Source organism: Gorilla gorilla, chromosome 3, assembly GCF_029281585.2.
Source record: "Gorilla gorilla gorilla isolate KB3781 chromosome 3, NHGRI_mGorGor1-v2.1_pri, whole genome shotgun sequence".
In the NCBI taxonomy this organism is placed as follows: Eukaryota; Metazoa; Chordata; class Mammalia; order Primates; family Hominidae; genus Gorilla; species Gorilla gorilla.
Window position 1 is genome coordinate 149,164,537 of NC_073227.2, and position 26,328 is coordinate 149,190,864.

Genomic DNA, 26,328 nt, shown 5'->3' on the forward strand with positions numbered 1-26,328 from the left:
TGTCAGAAACAGATCCACACGCATATGAACACAAATTATGACAAAAGGGGCAGTGCAAAGTATAATAGCAAGGAAAAGAGAGACTTGTCATTAAATGTTTCAGGGATGAATGGCTACAACATGGGAAAAAGAGAAGTTGACTTGCATCTATCCTGTGTTGTTGTCTTTGTCTATTCATGGTGTTATAACAAAATGCCATAAACTGGATGGTTAAAAAGAGAAATCTATTTCTCACTGTTTTAGAGGTTGAGAAGTTCAAGATCAAGGAATTTACATGCAAAGATGAGGTGAAAGGACAATATAAGCAAATATGTACACAAGTAAAATATGCAGATTTGGTCTTATGGTGGTTATAAAATATGTCCAGAAATTCTTGGAGATTCATGTCTTCAGAAGGTAGGCCCTAAAACCCCTTACTGTTAATGTAGTCTGGATTTAGCAACTCACTTCTAATGAATAGAAAAATGTGACTTAGGAGACTAGGTCACAAAAAGCATTATGTCTTTTTGCTTTCTCTTGAATTATTTGCTCTGAGGGAAGACAGCTGCCAAGTCATGAGGACACCAAACTTCTCTGTGGAAAGGTCACAGGGCTAGGAACTGAGGTGCCTGGCCATAAATAGGAACTTAGGCCTTCTATCCACGGAGGTGTAAGTAATCTTGGAAGCAGATCCTCCAGCTCCCATTAAGTCTTCAGATGACACTTTGATTGCTACTTCATGAAAGACCTTGTGACAGATTCACCCAGATAAGCCACTTCCAATTATTTCATGAGTAAATGCTTGACTCATTAAATTATAAAATAATAAATGTTTTCCTTAAGAACTAAATGTTGGGGTAGTTTGTTACATAGAAATAGGTAACTAATGCAGTTCTAGAGTCATGGAAGTGGGAATGAAAAGATAGAAGGCGTTTCAAAAGAAGAATCAATAGGACTTGGTTACTGAAAGAAGATAAATACAAAGAATGAGTCAAAGATGGCTATAAGGTTTTATATCCAGGAATTAGGGGAATAGTGGTATCAATGAAGAAAGACTGTTACAGAAGAAATCAATTTGGAAAATGTAATATAAATTGAGTTTTGAAATGTAGAAATTAAGATAATAACAAGACATATGGTAAATGTTCTATCGACAGTTACAAAACGAGGGCAAATACCAGGTAAGATGTAAAGCTGCGGAGGGTGCAGTGAAGAATTCAACAGATAATTAATAGTATAGGAATGAATATCTTTAAAAAAAGAATTTGATAAGATCAGAAGGGCTTGTTTCTTTGAAGCTTGTGAGTACGTAAAAATAGAAAGTAAAAGAAAAATTATTCAAACATCTGGATAAAATAAGCTTGGTAATAAAATGTAGAGAAGAAGAGGAAATGAGAAAGAGAAACTATTTTCACTTTAAATATAGGCATAGGCATCTAAAAGCCAATAAGGGAAGGAAGGACTGAGTGGTGGGGGGAGAGAGAGAGAAATAGAAACTAGGCAGAAGGTTTTTGGGGGGTTGGAAATTGTAATTTTTTTTTCTCAAATGGGTAAAATTGAGAGCTTCAGAAAAAAGAGATTAGTAATTCAGCAATAAAGCTAATAATAAAATTACTGAGCAGCAAAGAGCAAATCAGAATAATCTCTATGGGAATAGTAATTCCACAGTATGACTAAAAAGGAACTGCCTTTTGTGTATTTCTTTCTTAGATTTCAGCATTCGACTATCTTTTATTGTCGAGATTTGTTGCCTCTTAGAAGCCAACAAATGCAGATATATTTCATTATATAAACATTTGCTATTACAGAATTTTATTTTATTTTATTTTGAGAGGGAGTCTCACTCTGTTGCCCAGGCTGGAGTGCAGTGGCACTATCTTGGCTCACTGCAAGCTCTACCTCCCAGGTTCACGCCATTCTCCCACCTCTGCCTCCCAAGTAGCTGGGACTACAGGCATCTGCCACCACGCCCGGCTAATTTTTTGTATTTTTAGTAGGGACAGGGTTTCACTGTGTTAGTCAGGATGGTCTCGATCTCTTGACCTCGTGATCAGCCCGCCTCGGCCTCCCAAAGTGTTGGGATTACAGGTGTGAGCCACCGCACCCGGCCTACAGAATTTTAATCAGAAATCATTAATGATTCCATTTACGATTAATTTTTGGTTACAAATGTATGTTCCAGTAAATTGTTATTCACTGCTGAGCTTTGAATCTTGTCTTCTGTAGATTATTTCTTACCTTCAACTCTCAAGCCAGATAATTATATTTATTCCTAAAATCTATTATATTTCTATCCCTTTTTTTTAAAACAATTATAGCCCATCTGGTTTAATATCACTGATATGTTGTCCATCTTCCTCTAAATTGATTCAAGTCCTTTTCTTTCTCATCTCTACTTTGTTTTAATCTTTAGCATTTGCCATATGTGGGAACACCCACATTTTGTGCCCATACCAGATCTCTGCCTCAGTTTATGCTTTTGAGGAGGAATAATTCATGACAATAATAGATTTGTCTGTAATTAAAAACAAAATTGAAACAAAATTTCCTTTCTAGAGTACCTACATCATAGGTTTTTTAAAAAGTATAAACCACAGAACATTTAAAATAAGATTTAGTAATAAAATTGAATTTATAAGATATTCATGGCATGAATTAGAGTGTTTATTGGTTAAATATATTTAACCTTATATATTAAAATATACATGTATAAAACCTAAGTTAAAATATAAAATATCTATAGTTTTTGAGATCATTCTTTGATTTTTTTCTAAAAAACATATTTCCTACCCAAAATAGGGAAGTACCTCAACACAATAAAGGGTATATATGACAAATCCACAGCTAACATCATACTTAATGGTGAAAAATTTAAATTATTTCCTCTGAAGGTCAAAAACATGACAAGGATGCCCATTCTTGCTACTTCTATTCCATATGGTACTGAAAGTCCTACCCAGACAAATTAGGCAAGACAAATAAAAGGCATCAAATTGGAAAGGAAGATGTTAAATTGTCCCTGTTTGCAAATGAAATGATCTAATATATATAAAACCCTAAAGACCTCATCAAAAAACTGCTATAAACAAATGCAGTAAAACTGCATGTTCAAAACACAAAATATCAGTAGCATTTTCCATACGTTAACAGCAATCTATCTGAAAAAGAAATCAAGAAAACAATTCCATTTACAATAGCTACTAAAACAATAAAATACCTAGGAATAAATTCAACCAAGAAGGTGAAAAATCTCTATATTGAAAACTACCAAAAACTGATGAAAGAAATTTAAGAAGGCACAAATAATTGGAAAGATATCTTGTATTCATGAACTGAAGAAATTAATATTGTCACAATGTCGATACTATTCAAAGTGAGCTACAGATTCAATGTAATGCCTATCAAAATTCCAAAGACATTTTTCACAGAAATGGAAAAGATGATCCAAAAATTTGTATGGAACCACAAATGACCCCAGTTAGAACAATCTTGAGAAAGAAAAACAAAGTTGGAGGCTTCACACTAGGGCTATTATGGCACAAAAGACCAAATGGCATTTGATAACATACAGTGAACAAAGGAAAGGTAGAATAAACACTTGATTTTTCCTTTTATTCATTTTTTTCTTTTAGAATGAATTGAATCTACAGCATCTTCCAAAGGTGACCAAAGACTTTTTTTTCTTTACTTAAAACCATTTTGAAGTCATGAATTTAAAAAATGTTTGATATGTTTCAATTTATTGCACATATTCTTTTTGATATCCAGATAGTCCCCACACGGGCCAGGGGGAGCTACCTTAAGTTGGTCCATGGGCCATTTTGATGTGACCCCAGTAATCTTGATACCTTCTCTTTGCTTTTTGTGATGACAAAGTATTTTCTAGGCTTATTTTGTACTCTCCTGTCCCAAATCTGTAATCAATCATTTTTCCAAAGAGTCCTAGTTTCTTTTAGGAGACCTCATTGCAACTGAATACTGGTCTTGTTTTTACTGTTTACTGAAAAGACTGAACTAGGGAATACACGTTTTTAAAGAGTAAAATACATCTTGAGTTCATAAAGTCTTATTTCCAATTCCAATTTAGAACTACAAGTTTATTCAATTTGAGTTTCTTCTCTTTTATGATGAAAAATTTGTTTCTTAAAGACTTTTATAATAACTCAACTTCCTTATCCTATAATTATGTTTCAGAACACCACCATGAATATTATTTCTAACAATATGACTACTAGGAACAGTTTATGATTTCTTGCATTTCCTTTAATCCTTAGGCTTTATCCCACACAGTCTAATTACTATGTTTAATATCACTTGAAATAATTCATCTATGTAGTTAAGCCATCAACTTCCTATATAATTAAGTTAATTTGTTTAATTTTACTTTTGATTTTTAGGTATTGCTTTTCAAATTTTGATTTAATTCGAAAAATAATTATATAAACATTTATATAGTTCCAAAATTAAGCTTATAAATCTACAAAACAAGTTTCATTCAAAGAAGTCTAGCCTTCATTCTGTCCCCCTCTCTCCTCTCAGAGATTACCTTTGAATTATTTTTTGGCTCACCTCTTCACTTTTAAAAACACAAATGTGTGTACATATGTTGGTTTATATACATACATGTTTATAAACACACACAGGCACATGCACTCCTCACTCTTAGATAATAAGTAGAATACTATACATACTGTTATATTACTTTTTTTTAACTTAATATACTTCAGATATTGCTCCATGTGCTAGGATTCTAATTGGGATTGCAGTGAATCTATAGGTATATTGGTGGGGGAGAATGAACATAATTATAATATTTAGCATTCTAATTAATAAACATGGTCTCTGCCTTTATTTACTTAGACTTTCTTTAATTACTCTTAATATTATATATAGTTTTCAAACAAAAGTCTTACATATTGTTTGTCAGATTTGTTGCTAGGTATTTGATGTTTTTTGATGTAATTATAAATTATTTTTAAAGTTTTATTTTTGAAATGTTTGTTACTGGTATGAAGATTACAAACGGTTTTTCTATATTCACTTAATAATTTGTCTAACAATTATTTTGGGCTTTTTACATATTCAACCATGTTGTCTGTTAAGAGTGACTGTTTTCTTTCTTTTTGTTTTGTCAACCTTTTATTTCTTTTTCTTGCCTTAGTGCACTGATTAGGACTCCAGTACAAAAATCAATAGAAATGGTAATAGTGAACTTCTTTGACATCTTGTCAGTCTTCAAAAGAATGTTATTGACATTATTTTTTGCCATTAAGAACAATGTCTGCTATAGAATAGATGCCTTTAGAAAATTAAGGAAATTCTATTCCTAGTTTTTTAAGGAATATTTTTGAAAAAATAACCACGAAGGAATATTAAATGTTATCAAATGCTTTTTCTATATCTATTGAAAAGACCTTATGATTTTTCTCCTTTAATAAGTTAATGTTGTAAATTATATTGATTTTCTAATGTTATACCAACTTTGCATCCTTGACATTGAGCCTAACTGGTAATGATTTTTTTTGTTGTTGTTAGTTCTTTAGTGCTCTTTGTAGATGCTTTGTATAATTCAACTTTTTTACTTGTGGTGGAGGGTTGGTTAGAATTGCCTAGTTCACCACTAACTCTTTCATTTTAAATATATGTCATTCCAACCTTCCACCAAAACTCCTCTTATCATGGTTAACAAAGTCACCACATGGTATCAAATTAGAAGGTCCATTCTCAGTCCTTACCTTACTCAACCAATGAATACCAGATTTTTATAAAACATAATGGTTAAGAGCATAGTATCTTTACCCAAACTGAATGTAAAACCTAGATCTGTGTATTCATTATCTATGTGATCTTATACAAGTTCCTTAACCTCCTTTGGCCTCAGTTTGGCTATCTGTAAAACATGATTAATAATGTTATACACTTTGTGGGGTTGCTGTAAAGATTAAGTACCTGTAAGTTGCTTAGAAAAATGCACACATTAAGTGTTCAATAAATATCACCCACTATTGCTTATTCCTTTTCTGAATTTTTATTTTTGATTTTTACTATTTGTCTTTATTTCTATTTCTCTGGATATGCTTTCTCAGTCTCTCTCAGTGGAATAATTTTCCTAAACTTTACATTTTGGAACTCAGTCCTCACACAGTTTCCATCTCTCTATCCTCTTTTTCAACATGTTCTCATTCCATGACTTTAAAAATCATGTGTATGTTAGTGATTCACAAGTTTATAGCTCTTATTGTAATCTCCTCCCTGAATATCAACTTACATACATAATTTACTAGTTGATATCCTGACTTAAATATCTTTTGGGCAGCTCATACTTAACACCCCAAAGCAAACTTCCCATGATTATCTCCAACCCTTTATAACCTAGTTTAAGCCACCACAATTTTATACTTGGACTCTCATAGTACTAGTTTCTTTCTCCCTTCTCTTACCCTTGCCTCTTTACAGTCTATTCTTTTTTTTTAATAGACTTTATTTTTTAGAGTAGTTTTAGGTTTACTATAGTAAAACATATGGTGATATAGTAGATCATTCAGTGATCACAATCATCTGTTGAACATTTAAGTCTGATCACATCACTTTGCTCAAAGCCCTCCGATCTCATTCCCATGTTGAAGCTCTTGAGCTTCCCATCTCATTCAGCACAAAATCTCAAGTTCATCTGAGGGTCAGAGAATTTTTTTTCAAGGGCCAGAGAACAAATATTTCAGGCTTTGCAGGCGAAATAGATTTCGTTGCAACTATCTAAACTAATATATCCAACAAAAACTATTACATTTTCTGAAACATGCATGAAATTTGTAAAAAATATAATATTTGCTTTGGTTTATGACATAATATTTTTATAGTAGTTTCATAAATATTTACTGAAGAAAAAGATAAGGTCCAGAATTATACATTTTTTAAAAAAGATTATGGCAAGGACATTAAACTATAGGTTAAAGAATTTCTTCTGTAAAACATGTCAAACAACTAACAGTAGACTTACTTTAGATTATTAATTCTAACTTCTGCACTTTCAGTAAGTTTCTTTGTTTCTTCTTTCCACCTGTTGGCTGCCTTCTGTTGAGTCGCTAGGAGATGCCTCAGTTCAACAATGGAATTTCTATTACTGTCTTCCATCTCTCTCAATTGAACTTCAAATCCACGTTCCTTTATTGAAAATTCATGTTCCATTGTACTGATCTAAAGAATAAAATGAAAATGTATTTTCTTTTTCTTTTCTTATAGGTGCTATACAGATCAATAATATATACAAAAGGAATCATTCATTGTGTTGTCTGAGGGACAAAAATGTTTGGATGAGAAAACTATGTAAGAAATAAAGTTTGGTCAGGTGCGGTGGCTCACGCCTGTAATCCCAGCACTTTGGGAGGCCAAGGTGGGCAGATCACGAGGTCAGGAGTTTTGAGAGCAGCCTGACCAACATGGTGAAACCCCATCTCTACTAAAAATACAAAAATTAGCTGGGCATGGTGGCACACGCCTGTAATCCCAGCTACTCAGGAGGCTGAGGCAGGTGAATCGAACCCAGGAGGTGGGGTTTGCAGTGAGCTGAGATCGCACCACTGCACTCCAGCCTGGGTGACAGAGTAAGACTCTGTCTCAAAAAAAAAAAAAAAAAAAGAAAAAAGAAATTAAGTTTACAATTGGTCTTCATCACAAATGAAAACTTATAATGTTATGTCAGTAAAACTAGAATTATGATGAACTATATATTTTTGCAACACTTTCCCTAACACCTTAAAATGCCGGCAAAAGAAAAGTCTATTTATTATAACATAACACTTCTCTCTTTATTTACTCTGATTTCTGTTGCCAGAATCCAAGGAAAGTGTTGATGCTGTTGGTATCTGAGTTAAGTATTTACTCAAACCACTTTTGATTTACATACTAAATTTGAAACTCTTTCAAAGGGCTTTGTAAAGTCAAAGACAATTATATACAGGAATTTCTTTACCACTTCAGCTGCAGTATTAGTGAATGATTAATGAATGAATTATTTTTCAGGAGAAAGAGACAATATAAACAATGATTTTGAAAATCTCTTACGAAAATGTCTTCAGTACACTTCTAAGAATTTATGTCATTATAGTAAAAGCACTTTAATTGCAGAATGAACTTATAGGTAAATGCTCTTTGGATACCCTAGAAGCTTTCTCTGCTGGGGTTCAGGGAGAGAATTAAGCCCTAATGCTTTAAGGCATCCAATGTATATAATGACTTGCGTTCTTTCATCTGTGTCTACAATGTAACTACCTGAGTACCATTTTTGGGGAAATTGAGAAAAAAGTTACTGCAATATTTTTCTATGTTTTGTGGTTCAGATGAAAAACACTTGTGGAAAAAGGCAGCAAGGTGATTTGATTTCCTTATTGTACTCTCAGGCCATCTATATTTTGCTATACTAAAGAAGTATAAAGAACACTTATTTTGTGATACTTTAATTGCTTTACAAATGGCCACAGCTGGCTAGACTTCTAGTAATTCATTAAATACAGTTACTTTCAAACTCAAAAAACAATGAGAGTAATTCATTAAATACAGTACTTTCAAACTCAAAAAACAATGAGATCAACTTTAGTGTGTCAAAAAACACAAAACAAGGCCCAACAACAACAAAATTCTTGGCTCATTGGAGCAAACTGCAAACACTCTGTCTGTCCTTGCCACCCCTGCTAAATGAAAAATGCTTCCTAAAACTCTTCAATTTGCCTTCTCAAATAGTACACATGCAGAAATTGAAGACTTTATAAATACAGACACTAGAAAAACAATCTTGGATGTGTTAGTTTTGTGTTGTATTACTGCTGTGCAAGCCTCCTGAGGCCACTTGATCCCTGCTGCTATCTTAATAATTTTTGAATTATTAGATTCTGCAAATTTAGATTGCCTGCCCTTTCTCCTTCCCTGCCTTAATCTTCATCTCCTCTGGAGAAGTCATGTTGGTCTAACATCTCAGGTGGAAAACAAAAAGTACAGCCCCTGTGAGTTCTCTCTTATGAACACATGTTAAAAACTGATGTATGGGCCAGGTGCGGTGGCTTATGCCTGTAATCCCAGCATTTTGGGAAGCCGAGGCAGGCAGATTACTTGAGGTCAGGAGTTCAAAACCAGCCTGGCCAACATGGTGAAACTCCATCTCTACTAAAAACACAAAAATTAGCCAGGCGAGGTGGTGGGTGCCTGTAATCCCAGCTACTCAGGAGGGTGAGGCAGAAGAATCGCTTGAACCTGGGAGGTGGCAGTGGCAGTGAGCCAAGATAGCGCCATTGTGCTCTAGCCTGGGCAACAGAGCTTCTCAAACAACAAAAACAACAATAACAACAAACCACATATGCACACAAAACTGATCTATGCATCTGTACGGTTTTAGAATTTGGCTGCCTAGTTAACTCCCCATTTTCACTTGGAAAATCTATTTATAGTTTCACAAGCTTTGCTTTAAGACCCTTTATGATAACCTGGTCCCTGCTTACTTTTACAAGCTTGTGTTGTGCCACACTATTCCCTTGCCTTTCTTTTATTTCCACTATAATGCCTTTTTATTCTTTGGTTCTTTTCACATGCTGTTTCTTTTGCCTGAAATAATCTCTTTCTGCTTACCTATTTCAACTTTTGGAACACAGTACGGTTGTCAAAACATATTTGCAGATTGAATGGTGGCTTTTTGATGTCAAATTCAGTCTCTAACAAGCTCCATAGCCTTTAGTATATACAATTAGAATTACTACCTAAATTGGACAGGTCTGTGGTAATGCTGACAGGCTAAGGGCCACAACAACTGATCTCCGATTACAAAAATTCTATTAATGATAAAATTCAGAATGTTGGATGGGAAAAAGGGTTTTATGGTCTCTCTTCTTTCTTGCTTCTTCCTTCCTTTACAGAGAAATAGCCACACAAGTAGATAACTGAATTGCTGGAAACGACTCCATTTCTTAATTTTAGATGGTTATGAGGGGGAATTTAGACCATGAAGAAATGGAGAGCCCTGGCAAAAGGAGTGGTTAGAAAAGGAGAAAGCGAGGGCTGAAATCAATGCAGTGGCATTGAGATCAAATGAAAACTTCATATGATAAATTGTTAAGGTTTGTAGCCAACTGACCTCCCAATATCTCACTGTCTTTATCTTTTTGGCTTCTTTCAGTTTATCTACTGAAGATCATACTTTTGCAAGGGGGAGAAAAACAGCAAGGGGTAGGTGCACCAGGTTCCTATTTTGTCAAAGAAAGAATCAGTTACAAAGCAATTTATCTTACAGCCTTCTTCCTCCATAAAATAGAATTATAGCTAGTTAGTTAAGAGGTTCAGCTCTTTATCAATGGCTATTCTCTTAAGCTAGATACAGATTTGGTGAGATATGTGGGGTAGATAAACTTTCTATTACTCTTTTGTTGTCCATAACATCAGTTACTATCCTGAAATGTTAAAGACGGATCGAGTGGAGTACTAGATAGGAAAAATTCATTGATTCCATCCCCACTCATTATAAAAAAAAGAAAGCAAAACAAATACATATTGTAAAATTATGGAAAATAACAAAGCATTAAAGTGAAATGTTAAAGACGGATCAAGTGGAGTACTAGATAGGGAAAATTCACTGATTCCATCCCCACCCATGATTAATAAAAAGAAAACAAAACAAATATATATTATAAAATGATGGAAGATACAAAGCATTAAAAAGACAACTATAAGGTCCCTCTATTCCCAAAACTCAGATAATCCCTTCTAACTTCTACATAATTGTTTTTATTTATGAATTCTAAAATTGTTATTACAGTATGTAAAGGATTACTACCTGTATGTGTGTATACACATATATTTTTTAATCATAGGGTGTATCAATATAAATGCATTATAAATTATTTGGAAATATAGTTTTTAATGACAATACAGTATCTTATTAAAAACATATACACTATATGTCAAAAATATATATGTGTACACACACAGGTAGTAATCCTTTATACACTATAGTAACAATTTTAAAATTCATAAATAAAAGCAATTATGTAGAAGTTAGAAGTATTATCTGAGTTTTGGGAGTAGAGGGACTTTATATATATTTTTTTAATGTTTTGTATTTTCCATAATTTTACTATACATATAGATGTAACATATTTACTTCTAGATATTTAGGTTGTTTCTAGTTTATTATAAATAATGCTGCAATGAACTTATTTATGAAATATTTTAATTACTTTCTTATGACTGAATTTTAGACTCTGAAGTAAATATGTACCATTTAATACTTTTAGCTGCACGTTCACTTAGAGATACTTAGCAATTAATTAATGGTGAGTTTAAACTGCTTACTGCCTACTGTTTTTTTTTCTTAGATTGCAGATTCTGTTCAACTCTCGCATGCTTTTTTATTCGGTTACAAATATTTTTCTCTTATATTTTTAAAAGCTCTTTAGATAAAAGCATGGGAAAACCTGCCCCATGATTCAATTACCTCCCACTGGGTCCCTCCCGTGACACGTTGGGATTATGGAACTGCAATTCAAGATGAGATTTGGGTAGGAAGACAGCCCAACCGTATCAGGATGTATGCATGTCTGGCTTTAAAAGATACTGCTACATTCCCAGCAGTATCTATCAAAGTTTTAATTGCTTTATATTCTTAAAAATACTTGATATTTTTAGTCTTTTTAATTTTAGCCATTCTGGTGGTGTATAGTGTTATCTTGTAGTTTTAATTTAAATTCTCCTAAAAAATAATGAAGTTGAACATATTTGCCTATATGCTATTTTATGAAGTGCCTACTTAAGTCTTTTGGCCTTTTCTGGAAATGGAGTATCTATTTTTTTCCTTATTAGCTATTAGCTGTTTTTTCCTTATTAATATTTTTCTTATTAATTGGTAAAAGTTTTTATATTTTGGATATGAGCTCTCTTTTTGGTTATATGCACTACAAATACTTTCTCCCACTTTTCCCTTTCTTAATGGTGTCTTTTGGTGACTAAAAATATCTTAATTTTGGTGAAATCCAATTCGGCTTGGATTTTTCACCATGATTAGTGTTTTTTTGTGCTCTGTTTAAGAAATATTTCCAACCCAAAGGCATGAAGATTTTCTCCTAGAAACTATCATTTCACATTTCACATTTAGGTCTATAAAGCAGCTCCAACTAATTTGCATATATACTGTGATATAGGAGTTAAGTTTTATTTTTAAAATATGGATCTGACTGATCTAGCACCATTTGTGAAGCCAGTTTTCCCCCCACTGAACTGCAATGGTGCCTTTGTTATAAATCAAGTGATTATGATAAATGAGTTTGTTTCTAGACTCAATTTTTTGCCATTGATCAAGTTGATTATTCTTATGTTGATAACACATTGTCTAAATTATTTTAGCTTTTTATCAAGTCTTGATATCTGGCGGTATGAGTCCTCTCCTTGTTCTTCAAAGAACTCCCATAGTCTAAAGCTCAAAGTACAAACTTCTTTGTAAACAAGACTCTCTTTTTCATTTCAGAGTTCAAGGTTTTACAAATAACTAGGGCATTTCATACCTGCAATAGGAGGCATTCAATAAATTTATGTTGACATGAATTAGGTTGGAATATGACTTCTTAGGAGTCCTTGCAGCAATAAAAACCAAAATAAAACAGTGACATGACCTCTTCATATTCTTACTATGAAATTAGAAGATGTAGATATTTATCATAACAAGTTAGTGCCACTTTTTACAAAAGTCTCATGACATGGGGAAAGGTAAGCAAGATGTTGATGAAGATTCTTGCGTTTCTTGAAAGTCCCTTAAAAAGAGGATCACCTTCCTATTACCAAACCATATAAGCATCAGAAGAGAAGGAAATAAGAGAGAAAAGAAAGGGAATTTGTTTTAGATGACATTTTTGCCTCTTGCCTTCTTCCTGCCATGGAATTTTCAGACTAGTTATGAATGGTTCTCAGAGCCTACTGCTTTAACATCCTTTATACAGTTAGTTTTAGAGAAGTTCAACTTTTCAAAGGCTACTACAGAGAGAGAAGAGAGGAAGGCAGTCTGTAAAGTTATCTAATCTATGGTTTTGCTAGTGCTGCTTAAATTGCTTTGGCAGGAATATCAGTATATTTCGTGGTTGGAAAAGAATTTTTTTGTGTGTAGCAAAGGCAATCATTTTCAAGTATGCCTGCCAAGTTCTACAACACAGAAATGATTGGTTAACACTCTGAATTATGATTTAGTGCTATCTGATGAGAAGGCAAAAAAAAAGGGGGGCCTTAAAGATGTTTTGCTAAGTCTCTCTAAATATTCTCTATACTTTGATTTTCATAAGTACACATTTAACTCTAGTCTTGAAAATACCTTTACTTTGGCTTTTTTTTGAGCCTCCAGGGCAATCTTCCTTAAACTCTCAGTCTCTTTCCGTAACTGTTTATTTTCTTGCTGAAGTTTTAGCCTTTGTTCACTGACAAGCCCACAGTTCTCTCTTTCAGACTCCAATACATTTTGAAGTTTCTGAATCATTTCTTGGTAACGTGATATTTCTTCTGAGGAGCTGATTAAAAAACGAAACGAAAAGAATCCTTAAACTTAATGATCTATAGTAGAAGATAAAAGTCTGTCTACATTTTATCACATGGACTTTTGTTTGCTTTATTCTGAGCCATTTCTTTCCACTTTAGACTGAAACTATGTGGTTTCAAAATGTTATGTTATACCAGGCAAATACATTCAACTTAAATATATTCAAATTTTAACTAAGAACAGATGAATTGAACTGTTATCACTTATCTAGAAAATCAATGTGAGACTTCTTTCAAATTTGTACTAACATGAAGAATCACTGTGTATGGAGAACTTCAAGGGAATGAACTGAAGCAACAAAAAAAGGATGAAACGGATAATAACCAAAACTCCTTTACTTAATCAATAAACTCCATGGACTAACACAATAGCTGACTATATTACTAAATTATAAAATCTACTTTTATATTTTCCCATTATATGTCTTAGAAATACTTTTTATAAACTTCTAGTTCTGTAAACTTCTTGTTTTATCATAGGTTAAACAGATTATATTTCCTGAACTGTCTCAACAATGGACCACTGATCACTGGGTGAGACAACCTCTATACATTAATGTTGCTTCAAATCAATATACTGCTAATTTTTATTCCTATCTTTTAAAACTTCCATCTTTTCAATAACAGATAAGCACTGTGAACACTCCCTGGTTAATAGGTTTCACAGGGAATTGTATGGAAATGCTACTAATATTGTGAAAGTTTAAGAAAACTACTAGTTAAAAGTATTTTGCAAGCAGAAAAATTCTTAAAATAAAGAAGCAACTTTGACCTGGTGGCAGTTTTATCACCATGAACCACTCCTTGATGGTCCTATTTTGGCATTCTGACCTGCCCATATCTGCCAGTGCTTTGGGTGAACACAGTTAGTGACTGATTTTCTTTGATCTCTACCTCTGCCTTTCTAGATCTTTGCTTCCCCAGCAACTCCCACATTCTTGTAAATTGTTTCCTACATTAAATCCTTTATTCCCGCAATACTCATAGTCTTTTTTCTGTCTAAACCTAGGCTGATAAAGTTCCTAATAAAATGACATGTCTAGGCAATGATAATAAAAGGATGCTAACATCAGAAGATGCTGAGATCAGAAACAACCACAGATTGTAAGCCTCCTAACAGACGTCCACAATATCATCATCTATGAAGAATTCTTCCAAAAACAACAACAACAAAAAAAGAAAGCTAGACGAGATCAAGCCTCTGGGTCTAATTGCTAGTTTTTAGGAATTACATGAGACAGAGTAAAAAGCATCAATATACAGGCATGTAGTGGAGGAAACTCTACATTACTAAGAACTCAGTTTTTAAAACAAATTATTTGCAACAACAACAAAAATACAGAAAAGGGGATTCCCAGAGATTAAAGGAGATGCAAGACTACAGCACTCCAAGCATTCCTGAAATTAGAAATGGACAAGAGAACTCACACTCAAGAGAAACCCTTTAAATGAAGTGACTAAGAAAAAAATTCATCAAATATACTTTAAAGCACATATGAAAACTTAGGAGAAAAACTCTTTGTATGTGGAGAATGTGGGAAAACCTTCATTAATTTCTCCTGTCTTGATGAACGCGTAAGAACTGATACTGAGGAGAAGAACTCTGCTTATAAAAAGAATGCATGGGAGCCTTTAGTCATTTCTCATTTCCTTAATGAAAGAAAAGAACTCATATTAGAAAGAAGCCTGGTAAATCTAAAGAAGATGGGCTAATCCTTATCCTTCACTCAACCTTCAAAATTTATCCTGGAGAGAAGCTTTTTGAAAGTAAGGAACATGGGAAGGTCTTTTACCCAGTCCTCGCACCTTATTCTATGTTTACACCCTTTAGGAAATATGTGAGAGTTCACCCTGGATAATAGCCTTATGAATATAAGGAACATAAAGAAGACTTCGGTATCTCCTTTTACTGTACACACGCAAAATACTCATAATGCAGAGACACCATGTGAATTAAAACAAATGCAGGAATGCTTTTATTCAATACTCCTCCCTTAAGAGACATATGGATATACACATTGGAGAGAAACCCCGTGAATGTATGGTATTGGGAAAAGCCTTCATGTGTGATACTTCTCTTAGTACATACAAGATTTATGCTGGAATAAACCAGCTCCTCCTGCAGGTTTGATCTGGAAGTAACCATATGAGCAGATTATCTGAATAGGTTATTGAAAATTACACATATATTTATTAAACAAATTTGCAAGACCTCTTACTAAAAACAATCTTTATTAACTTAGGTATTAGTATTTAATTAAAAATATATTTTGAACACATATACAGATTGTGATTTTAGGCAATTCAAATAAGAAAATTTTGCTATATTAGATAATACCGTCGGGGTGGGGAGGTAGAAAAATAAAATGGATATGTCAAATTATGACTTTATCATTTTATAGATAAAATATACAAGATGGATCATTATAGAATATTCACTATAACAAGAAATACACTAAGTATAGGTAGTATAAAAGAATATAAGCAAGCTACTATAATAGCTGCATAATTGGTACAAAGACAACAATATTATAAACATCCTATTTAACTGCCAGAAAGGACACATTTAAAAGAAAATGGTATGCTACTGTTAAATCTTTTCTTCCTGCAGAAATTCGTTTTCAGAAATAATCTTGAATAAAATTATATTTGGTCCTAATTGTTTTTTTCAACATAAGATATATTGTAAGTCCTACCAAAAAAAAGAAAAGGTAGAGAATCTGTCAAAAATTGTGTGAATTCTGAAGATGTTATCACAGAAAATCCAAAAGAAAAACTTACTCAATTTCAAGTTGTTTTATTCTATTTTCTGCTCTCGTAAGTCTTAGCTGAAGATCATCTTTTGAACGCTCTGAAACCAGGAATCTTTGGTGCATTTCTTCCAGTTTTCTGTAATCACTCTCATTTCCTCTGCCTTCACGGTAAATCTGCAGAAAAGGCTTATTAGGTATATAATATTACAGAAGAAACTGTCTTAATAAACAGTTTAGAAACAGAAATCAATGGAAGAAATAAAAAGCCATGATTATGTGTTCATTTGTTCTGACCGTAACATATGAAACATATCAATAATTAAATCTGGTTCTGTCACATTTACAAAATAAAATGCTAAAAACTAATATATAAAATAATAATAGTTTTGAGACCAGCCTGGGCAACATAGCAAGACCCTGTCATCTAAAAAAAGTATTAAAAAATTAGCTGGGCATGGTGGCTCACACTTGCAGTCCCAGCTATTAGGGAGGCTCAGGTAGGAGGATCCTTGAGCCCAGGAGATAGAGGCTGCAGTGAGCCATGATCATGTCCACTGTACTCCAGTCTGGATAATCGGGCAAGACCTTGTCTCTTAAAAAATAGAGTTTATTTTTTTGCAATTATTCATGCTCATGGTAAACTATGCAATAATATAAAGATGTAAAGCAGCTGAAGTAAAAATAAATGTCAACTTAGAGATAACCACTGGTGATTCTTTGATGAGTACCGTTCAATACAATCCTCTTTTCCAATATTCAAAAATAAAGATACATGCCATGGTGCAATAACTAGAACTCTCTGCAAGTGACTCCAGAATCTCACTCTGGGTTACCTGGACAATGATCTAGCTAGGATGGGGCTTCCCCCTTCCTCGGCAGTGGTGGTTGTACCTAAGCTCAGCTTTCCATGCAGTGGGGCTCCCTCTTACAGCACAAGGTCTGTAACATCCTAAGAGATCCAAGGTCTCCAGGTGTAAGCAGTTCATACGTTGAAGCAAATCCTGCACACAGCTACCCCCAAAATCTAGACTGCCTGGCCAAGTAACCTGTGTCTTCCCCACTGACAGGACTGCTTTGTCACTCTCTATAAAAACATGGAGTATCAGCACGTCAACATTCCACTACTGGAATACAGATCTACGCTGCAGACCCAGCAGTACTTTGACCTTAGAACACTGGTCTGTGGAACAGTGGGAGAATAAGGTGCTGTGCTTTCTCTTTACCTGTTGTCTTTTGCCTTGTAAGTTTTACATTTCCCCAAAAGCCTTTTCCTTAACCTTTGCCATGTGATGTTAAAACATTCATCCCAAACCCTGATGTATAACAGGTGGCAATCTAAATGGGAACTGATACGCAGATGGAAACTCAGAAGGGACCTACCTTGCAGGAGAGTGGTAACCAAAAGTCCTACTTTGAAAACATGTATTTTTTTTTTCACAAATGGAATTGTACATTATGTTTTGCTTTGTGTATTACTCTTTTACTGATGTCATAATTTTTTCATGTTCATAATAGATATAGACCATAATTTTTACGCTACATAGCTCTCCTTTGAAAATCAAACTCTGACTCTACCATTTACCACTTTTTAACATTGGGTAAGTTACTTAACCTCTCTATGAAAGTTCTTAGTGCAGCACCTAAAACACAGTAAGTGCTCAATCAAATTTGGCCTCCTTTTCTTTTCCCAAGGAACTTTAAAAGAGTAGGATATTACTGCTAATAAAAAAGTATATGAAAGAGATGAATTTTAAACTATGGAGTTCTCCCTATAGTTTTTCTGAAATATCACAGGGGTAAATATTCTTCCTAAGTGTGAAATTAAAATCTGTACTTCTAAAAGGTAAAAATCATAGCAATGCTATAATTTTCTGGTTATATATACTTGTTTTATTTATAGATGGCCTAAGCACCATAAGAGCTAACATAAAACTCAAAAAGAAAGGAAAGACAAAGTGAAATTTCGTAGGATGAGGTTTAAGCAAGAAATATAACTACTTCACAAAATTTATATCTTTAAGTACAAAGTTCAAAGAATACAGCCGCCCTTGGAAAAGAATTGTATCCAGGCAACATCAGTATTTAACTGCAGACTCTGAATATATTTAAGAAAAGTGGGAGGCTGAGGCGGGCGGATCACGAGGTCAGGAGATAGAGACCATCCTGGCTAACATGGTGAAACCCCATCTCTACTAAAAATACAAAAAAAGTAGCCAGGCATGGTGGCACGTGCCTCTATTCCCAGCTACTCAGGAGGCTGAGGCAGGAGAATTGCCTGAACCCGGGAGGTGGAGGTTGCAGTGAGCCGAGATCGCGCCACTGCAATCCAGCCTGGGTGACAGAGTGAGACTCCATTGCAAAAAAAAAAAAAAAAAAAAAAGAAAAGAAAAACTTACCAGGACAATACTAACAAATAATGGAATTGCTAGTAGATGGCATGATGGAGGCAGACAGTAATGTTGCATATTTGCAGTTGAGTTTTAGGTAGTTATATTTCCTTTTTCTTTTTACCTTTTCTAGTTCTTCTTCCACTGCTTTTTTTTCCTTAATGACTCGTTCAATTTGGCCTTGTTTTTCAGCACACTCCTATAAATTCAAGTCATATTGTAAATATATACATTTGGTAACATCTTAAGAAAAGTGGGGAAAAATTATAATTTTTTCATAATGGGAATATCATAGTTATCAACACAAGTTTAAGGTTATATTGATTAAAAACAAAACAAAACTCAATATTTGAAGAGCAACCTAACCCAGGATTGCAGAAATTGCCTCCAGCAGTAGGATGCCAAGGAGTTCTAATTAAACAGACTGAGGTTGGGGGATTCCAGGGAGAAAAAAATAAATAGAACCCCTTTCTCATACTATAGATTTTCTTTTCATATACTCTTATCAAGTATTTTGAAAAGGGAACATAGAACCAGATAGTGGCACAAAACCCTCAGGGATAACCTATGGCCTAAAAGATATGTGGCTGTATAAATTCTAAAAAAGTTAACTTTTTTCTTTACAAAAATTACAGCCAACAAATACTAAAAATATTTTATTAGCATGAACATAAACTATTTCTGCTCAAAAGATTTTACTCTGTATTTAGCAAGCATATCAATTAGATAATAAAATTTAACATTTTGCTAATGCACCTAAAACAAAAAAATCATAATTATTAGTTCTTCACAATTATTTGTATTTATACATTTATTCTGGAGAATGGGTAATGGGTATGGCTTGTTTTTTTGCTTTTTTTTTTTCGTGAGACAGGTGCACATGTGTATGTTAATAGGACAGTAATCAGTGCAGGGGGAGGTCATCTCTGCCCTACCCTGTCTGCGACCCACTAAGGCTGGCCTCCACTGCAGAGTGCCCCTCATTCTGTGCATTTGCATTTCTGTCCCTTTTTTTTTTTATTATACTTTAAGTTTTAGGGTACATGTGCACAATGTGCAGGTTTGTTACATATGTATACATGTGCCATGTTGGTATGCTGCACCCATTAACTCGTCATTTAGCATTAGGTGTATCTCCTAATGCTATCCTTCCCCCCTTCCCCCACCCCACAACAGTCTCTGGTGTGTGATGTTCCCCTTCCTGTGTCCATGTGTTCTCATTGTTCAATTCCCACCTATGAGTGAGAACATGCGGTGTTTGGTTTTTTGTCCTTGCGATAGTTTGCTGAGAATGATAGTTTCCAGCTTCATCCATGTCCCTACAAAGGACATGAACTCATCCTTTTTTATGGCTGTATAGTATTCCATGGTGTATATGTGCCACATTTTGTTAATCCAGTCTATCATTGTTGGACACTTGGGTTGGTTCCAAGTCTGCTATTGTGAATAGTGGAGTATGGCTTTTTTTCCTCCTTTTTTTTTCTAATTGTGAATCATGCTTTGGAGGAACCCACTTTGCTAACTGTACACTACATACTAATGATGTTCAATTATTTTATAGAAGAAGTGTATTTCAATGTTTTTAAATTTTAAAGTAAGCTTCTTTTGTGACCCAAAATTAATCACCATTGATTATAATGAAGATCTTTAAACCTGTTACAAATCAGTTGACAAATTTAAATTTAATATCTTTTATTAAGATATAATCCTGAGTGTATACAAAATGCAATATTAATATTCCACATATTCATATAGTAAGTTGCTTATCTAGGAGATGGTAGTTTCAGTGCTAAATTTGGGATTTTACCTACATTCGTAACTCCTCCCATGTGATTTTTAATATATATGTTAATAACAAAGTCTGGCTCATACTTCTGGGGCTGGCAAGTGGTATATAAAGAAATGCATGTGTAAGTATGCTTCATATCCCTCTCCACCCAATCCACCATTTCACTGACAAATGATGATGGCCTAAAGAATATTTGGTTAACCTGGGGGTAAAAAAGGTAAAATGAGACAGCAAAGTTTAAGCCTTTAGAGAGAATTACCATACTAATTCTATTAGAAATGCACTATAATACTAAAGCAAACATTAAAAATTACTATTACAAAGTTTTTAGAGATATTTGCTTATCACCACTGACATGCCTACCTTTGGGGGAAAATATGACAAAATAATAGATATTTTTTCAGGTACTCATGGAGTATTTCCAAAATAATACTCTATAAAAGAAGTCTCAATACATATTAAGAACCAACCATATAGACCATGATCTGTGCTGCCAACCTAACCAAATGAGAAATCAACAACAAAAGACAGTGTAAATCCTCATGTATTTAGAAACTAAAAAAAAGACTCCCAAAAAATTCATGCATCAAAGAAAAGATCATAACGAACATTTTATGTTACTTTTGTAAGTTTGAACATTTTATAATTAATTTTCTTATTTGATACAGATTAATAGCAATCTGCTACATGGCAGAATAAAACCTTGAATATTCTTAAGATAAACTACACCTTACCAGAGAAAACAAAGGCTGTTAGGTACGTGTTGGTCTCCAAAGGGAGATATGTAGCTTGAAATATAATGGCTCTGGCTTTTTCTTAATCTACTAAATAATCTGCACACTCATCTAAAATTCAAGTTTTTCTCCTTCCTGTGAGCATACCTTAATTTTGGATCAGCAAAAGTATGCATAACTTCCTTCCTGGACTTCATAGTGTAAATAAATAGTATAGATGGATAGTATATTATATTATTAGTCTAGATAGTAAAATTGTTAATAATAGAAAACAATAGCAAGCATCAGGTTATTATGCTTCAAACTGTAGCTTAGATTTTTTGAGAAAATCTGTCTTAAAGTAGCCAAATATGTTTTCCTTTAAACATATTTTTAACATAATACTTCAAACTTTTCAATTACACAGTATAGTTCTCCCCATAGAATCAACATGACTATGAGATGTTTCATATCTTTAGAAAAATCACTTAGCTATGAAGTAGAATTGTTTTACTATAAGAAACACTTTTTGCAATAAACTGAAATTGTCATTCTTTTTACTCTAAAGTGAGTTTAATATAGCTCTGGTTGTTACACAGCTAACAACGATTTGAAAAATCCCTGGAAGTCTTAGCCAGTCCTTGTTCCCCTGAGAATATAGAAAGAATGAATATTCATGCCCTTGCAGAGTTTACCATCCATTAAATGATCTTGGACTGGGGTAGTACCCTTCTACCCCTCTTTTTCCACAAAGATATGAATCTCTTGATAGCTAATCAGCCCATGAAAGAAAACAAGCAAAATAACTGGGTGATAGAAAAGGAAGCAAAACTCTACAGCAACAAAAAATTACATGTCACTAACTGGCCACATTGCATCTCACTAATTTTACTTGATGTTCCTACATTATTAAAATAAGTGACATTAAACAAACAAATACAAAATAAATATTCCTTGTTCTATTACATTTGGGACCAATACACAATGATGAAGATCCCGTCATGTGCTCTCCAAAGTTTGTAGAATGGCGAAAGAAAATGTGATCCCTCTTTCAGAGTGTTTAAATATACCATTCAGTTGATAAACATTTAAAAATATACTCCGCAAAACACTGTACTAGGCAAGCGACAGGGAAAATAAAGGAAGGCATAAGACTCTACTATGTTGAGATGCTTACAATCTAATTGCAGAGATAAGATTTTCATGGAGAGAGACAGAGTGTGTATGCTCAACATACACCTAAAGCATGATAGTTATTACAAGATATGATTCATTGCTAAATTTTGTAACAGAGATAAAAAGTGATACAGGGAGTCAGAAAAGATGAAAGTTTGTGAAGTTATAAACATTTTCTCAATTCTTGAAAATTGTTATACTTTTATTCTCCTGTAAGCAAGGTTATTAAATTTCATTACATCAAATCTTCAAGTTAAACTTCTATTTCCAATCCCACCTCTAGCCACACAAGTATTCTTTTCCTCTCCCCTCTTGGCCTACTCATTCCTCAGTATTCATTTCTTTCAGGAAGCTTTCTGTATTTCTTCCTTTCCACTGTTATATATACTTTCTCTTTCTCCTTGGTTTCCCAGATAAACTCAGCATATGATAGGAGCTACAGCTAGCAATAGCATCCTGTGCATTCTCTGTCAAAGACAGGTAGTTACAGTAAAATGTGATAAATGCCATCTATCTTTCCTGCTAGAACATAAGCCACAAGGCTGCTGCAAACATGTCTATCTGGATTTTCAGTTTTTTCTTAGCACCTAGCCAGGGCTTGGTTTAATAAGTATGTTTTGAATGAATGAATCCCCAATAGTATATATCTTGGCCTTTAAAATAAGTAATATTTGGAAGAAAATATCAATATAGTCAAACATACCATTTGAAGGGCTGAAAGTTCTTCTGTTAATCGAGAAATTTGTATATTACATTGTTTTTTGGTGTTTGCAACCTGTAAATTAAGACATTTACTCATTATTTGGGTCTAGAATAAAAATGATTAATATCTGATAAAAACACTCAGGATAATAATTTTGATAAAAATAAAATTGTAACTTTTAGGGCATAAAAGAAAAATAAGCACATAATATATTAAAGAGCCAAGAATTTGCCATGAAAGTGGAAGGAGAGTGAATAGAATGGTATATCCAAAAGGACCGTGGTTGTCAAACATTTTGGTCATAGGATGCTTTTACCCACAATTAAAAAAAAGATCTTTTGCTTATAATGGGTTCTATGAAAATCTACCATATTAGAAATGAAAACAGAAAATTTAAAGACATTTACCTACTAATCTCTTAAAAAGTAATTTCTTACCGATTAACCTGAACAATATTTTTATGAGAAATAAGTATATTCTCCAAAACTAAAAATTTTTGAGAAGAGTAGCACTTTTAAAATACTTTTGCAAATTTCCTTAATGTCTGGCTGAATAGAAGGTAGATTCTGATATCTCCTTCTGTATCAACCTATTGTGTTGTCACATATCATACAGCCTCTGGAAAACAACACTGCACACGTGTGAGAGAATGACTGAAAAAGGCAGATGATGCCTTAACTACAATTATAGAACTGGGTGTGACCTTGTGGCCTCTCTGAACAATATTTTTGAGAACTGCTGTTATAAAGCAAGTCAAAATTTAATTAATAACTTCTAAGGTTTTGGGAGGCCGAGGTGGGTGGATCACGAGGTCAGGAGACCGAGACCATTCTGGCTAACACAGTGAAACTCTGTCTCTATAAAAAAAAAACATACAAAAAATTAGCCGGGCATGGTGGCAGGCACCTGTAGTCCCAGCTACTCGGGAGGCTATGGCAGGAGAATGGCGTGAACCTGGGAGGCAGAGCTTGCAGTGAGCCGAGATTGCGCCACTGCACTCCAGCCTGGGCAACAGAGCAAGACTCCATCTCAAAACAAACAAACAAACAAACAAACAAACAAAAACTTTTAAGGTGTTTTTGACTCATAAACAGAATACTTTTTAAATAATACACACCACATCCCAGTATTAAATTACTTTTACATCTGAAGATATTTAAATTAACATTTAATAACATTTAATAAATAACATTTAATAAAATTTAATTAACATTTAAATATCTTCAGAAAGAACACTATTAATGTGCACAGAGTATTTTGAAGAATTAGTCACATCTCATCAGGATTTCTCTATGACAATAAATTTTTCTAGTAACTATTCACGCTTTTTAAAAGGACTGTGAAGAATACTGATGCCAATAGTATATCATCAGTAAATTTTATGATCTAAAAGGTCTTCGAGAATTTTCTAGTACAAGATGAACTATTTTGAAAATATGATGTAAACTTTGTTTAGAACATTTACAATACTGCCATGTACTTTATATGGTTAATTAATATGAGTGTTATCTTTTTGAAGACTTGCCAAGCATATTATTTCTGGGTCTATTTTAGTTTTTTGTTTTTTTTTTTTGAGACAGAGTCTCGCTCTGTTGCCCAGGCTGGAGTGCAGGGTCGTGATCTCAGCTCACGGCAAGCCCCGCCTCCTGGGTTCACACCATTCTCCTGCCTCAGCCTCCAGCTGGGACTACAGGCACCTGCCACCACATCCAGCTAATTTTTTGTATTTTTAGTAGAGACGGGGTTTCACCGTGTTAGCCAGAATGGTCTCAATCTCCTGACCTCGTGATCTGCCCACCTCGGCCTCCCAAAGTGCTGGGATTACAGGTGTGAGCCACCGTGCCCGGCCAGCTCTTTTAAAGGTTATAATTTGATGTAGACTTTTCCTATGAATAATTATATTAAGAATCAATGTATTCTGTTTATGAAAGCAGTAACAATAACAGATAGAATTTATTGAGGATTGATGTGTGTTAGGTACTATTCAGAGTGCTTTACATGTATTATCTCATTAATTCTCACAAAAAATCCAATGAGGTTGTTATTATTTCCATTATAGATGAGGCTGAGGCAGAGAAATTAAGTCATAAATGTTCCTGTAACATAAAAATTTTGGTTCTTATAAGCCTGTCATGTCTGTCGCTCTCTCACATAATTTCTAAAATGTGTTCTTTTTAGTATCTAGAAATGATACAGCTAACTTGAGGGTTTATGTCAATAAGAGGGTACATATTTTGAAATACATTTATAGTAATCCTGGCAAAGTCAGACGAATCAAACTACTCATGCCTTTTAAAAGGACTGTGTAGAACTATTGACACTGATGGTATATCATACGTAAACTTCTATGCTCCAAAGGTCATATGGAATTTCCTAGAGTTAGCATCTAATGAAACAAAATGTAAACTTTTGTCATGTGAGGAAACACACATTTCAGTGAGGTAGTTTACTGTGATTGGGGTTTTGAAGTCTGTAGAGGGACTAATATCCTTCTCTCATCCTAACCTCACTTTATATAAGCATTTTCCTCTATAATTTTATGAATAGTAAGGACATTTATAAACCAAATAGTAAGATAAACTATTAAGAAATAGGAAAATCCAATAATGGCACCAGCCATGATTTAAAATCAAAAGTAAACAATGTATATTTTTTACAAATTTTATTTATTTGAGAGATATCTAAGAAATAAAGTATTTTCATATTTTAAAGAAATAAGCCACTGTCATATGTTTGTTCAATTTTATAGCCAGAACAGAAATATGTGACAATTTATTCATTATATTTAGTCAATAGGAAGAGATACATGTAAAGTTATTCTCAATTCAACAGGTTAATTCTACATATTTGAAGGACATGCCATGAATAATTTGGGATTAAATGAAATTCACAGAACAATGCTAAAAATAGTGGCTATCTCTGGGTATTAAACTTGTAATTTTAATTTTCTTTTATACATATTTTTCATTCATACATATTTTCTCATACATATTTTCCATTTCTTTTTACAATGAGTATATATCACTTTTAATAATCATTTTAAAAGTTTACTTAAAAAAATCAACTTGGCAACAGTGTGGAACTCAGAGGGGGCAAAGACGCAGCAAAATGCTTGGCACACAAGAACTGCTCAGTAAATACTTCCTGAGTGAATAGTTGTAATGGCAGGGAAAGGCTGGCTACAGGAAATCAACAGGAACACCTAAGGAAGGAACAATCTGGGACTGACTACGAGAGTAAGTTCAGTTTCAGACATGTTGAGTTTCGATGCCTG

General features: G+C 33.7%; 1 protein-coding gene across 7 annotated transcripts in view; it reads right to left on the reverse strand.

The window, feature by feature from the left end:
• The window catches only part of SCLT1 (sodium channel and clathrin linker 1), a 214,735-nt gene that overhangs the window by 55,769 nt on the left and 132,638 nt on the right, over window positions 1–26,328 (reverse strand). For 3 of the 7 annotated variants that reach the window (XM_063705543.1, XM_063705542.1, XM_063705545.1), the window contains exons 14-18: window positions 23,055–23,126; window positions 18,798–18,872; window positions 16,315–16,472; window positions 13,313–13,505; window positions 6,977–7,173 (exon numbers count right to left, since the gene is read on the reverse strand). In XM_063705543.1, the coding sequence (XP_063561613.1) occupies window positions 6,977–7,173; window positions 13,313–13,505; window positions 16,315–16,472; window positions 18,798–18,872; window positions 23,055–23,126 (695 nt within the window). Of the gene's footprint in view, window positions 1–6,976; window positions 7,174–13,312; window positions 13,506–16,314; window positions 16,473–18,797; window positions 18,873–23,054; window positions 23,127–26,328 lie in introns of those variants that run through there. The other 4 variants (XM_063705544.1, XM_019025990.4, XM_019025993.4 and 1 more) reach the window with 2 other exon arrangements.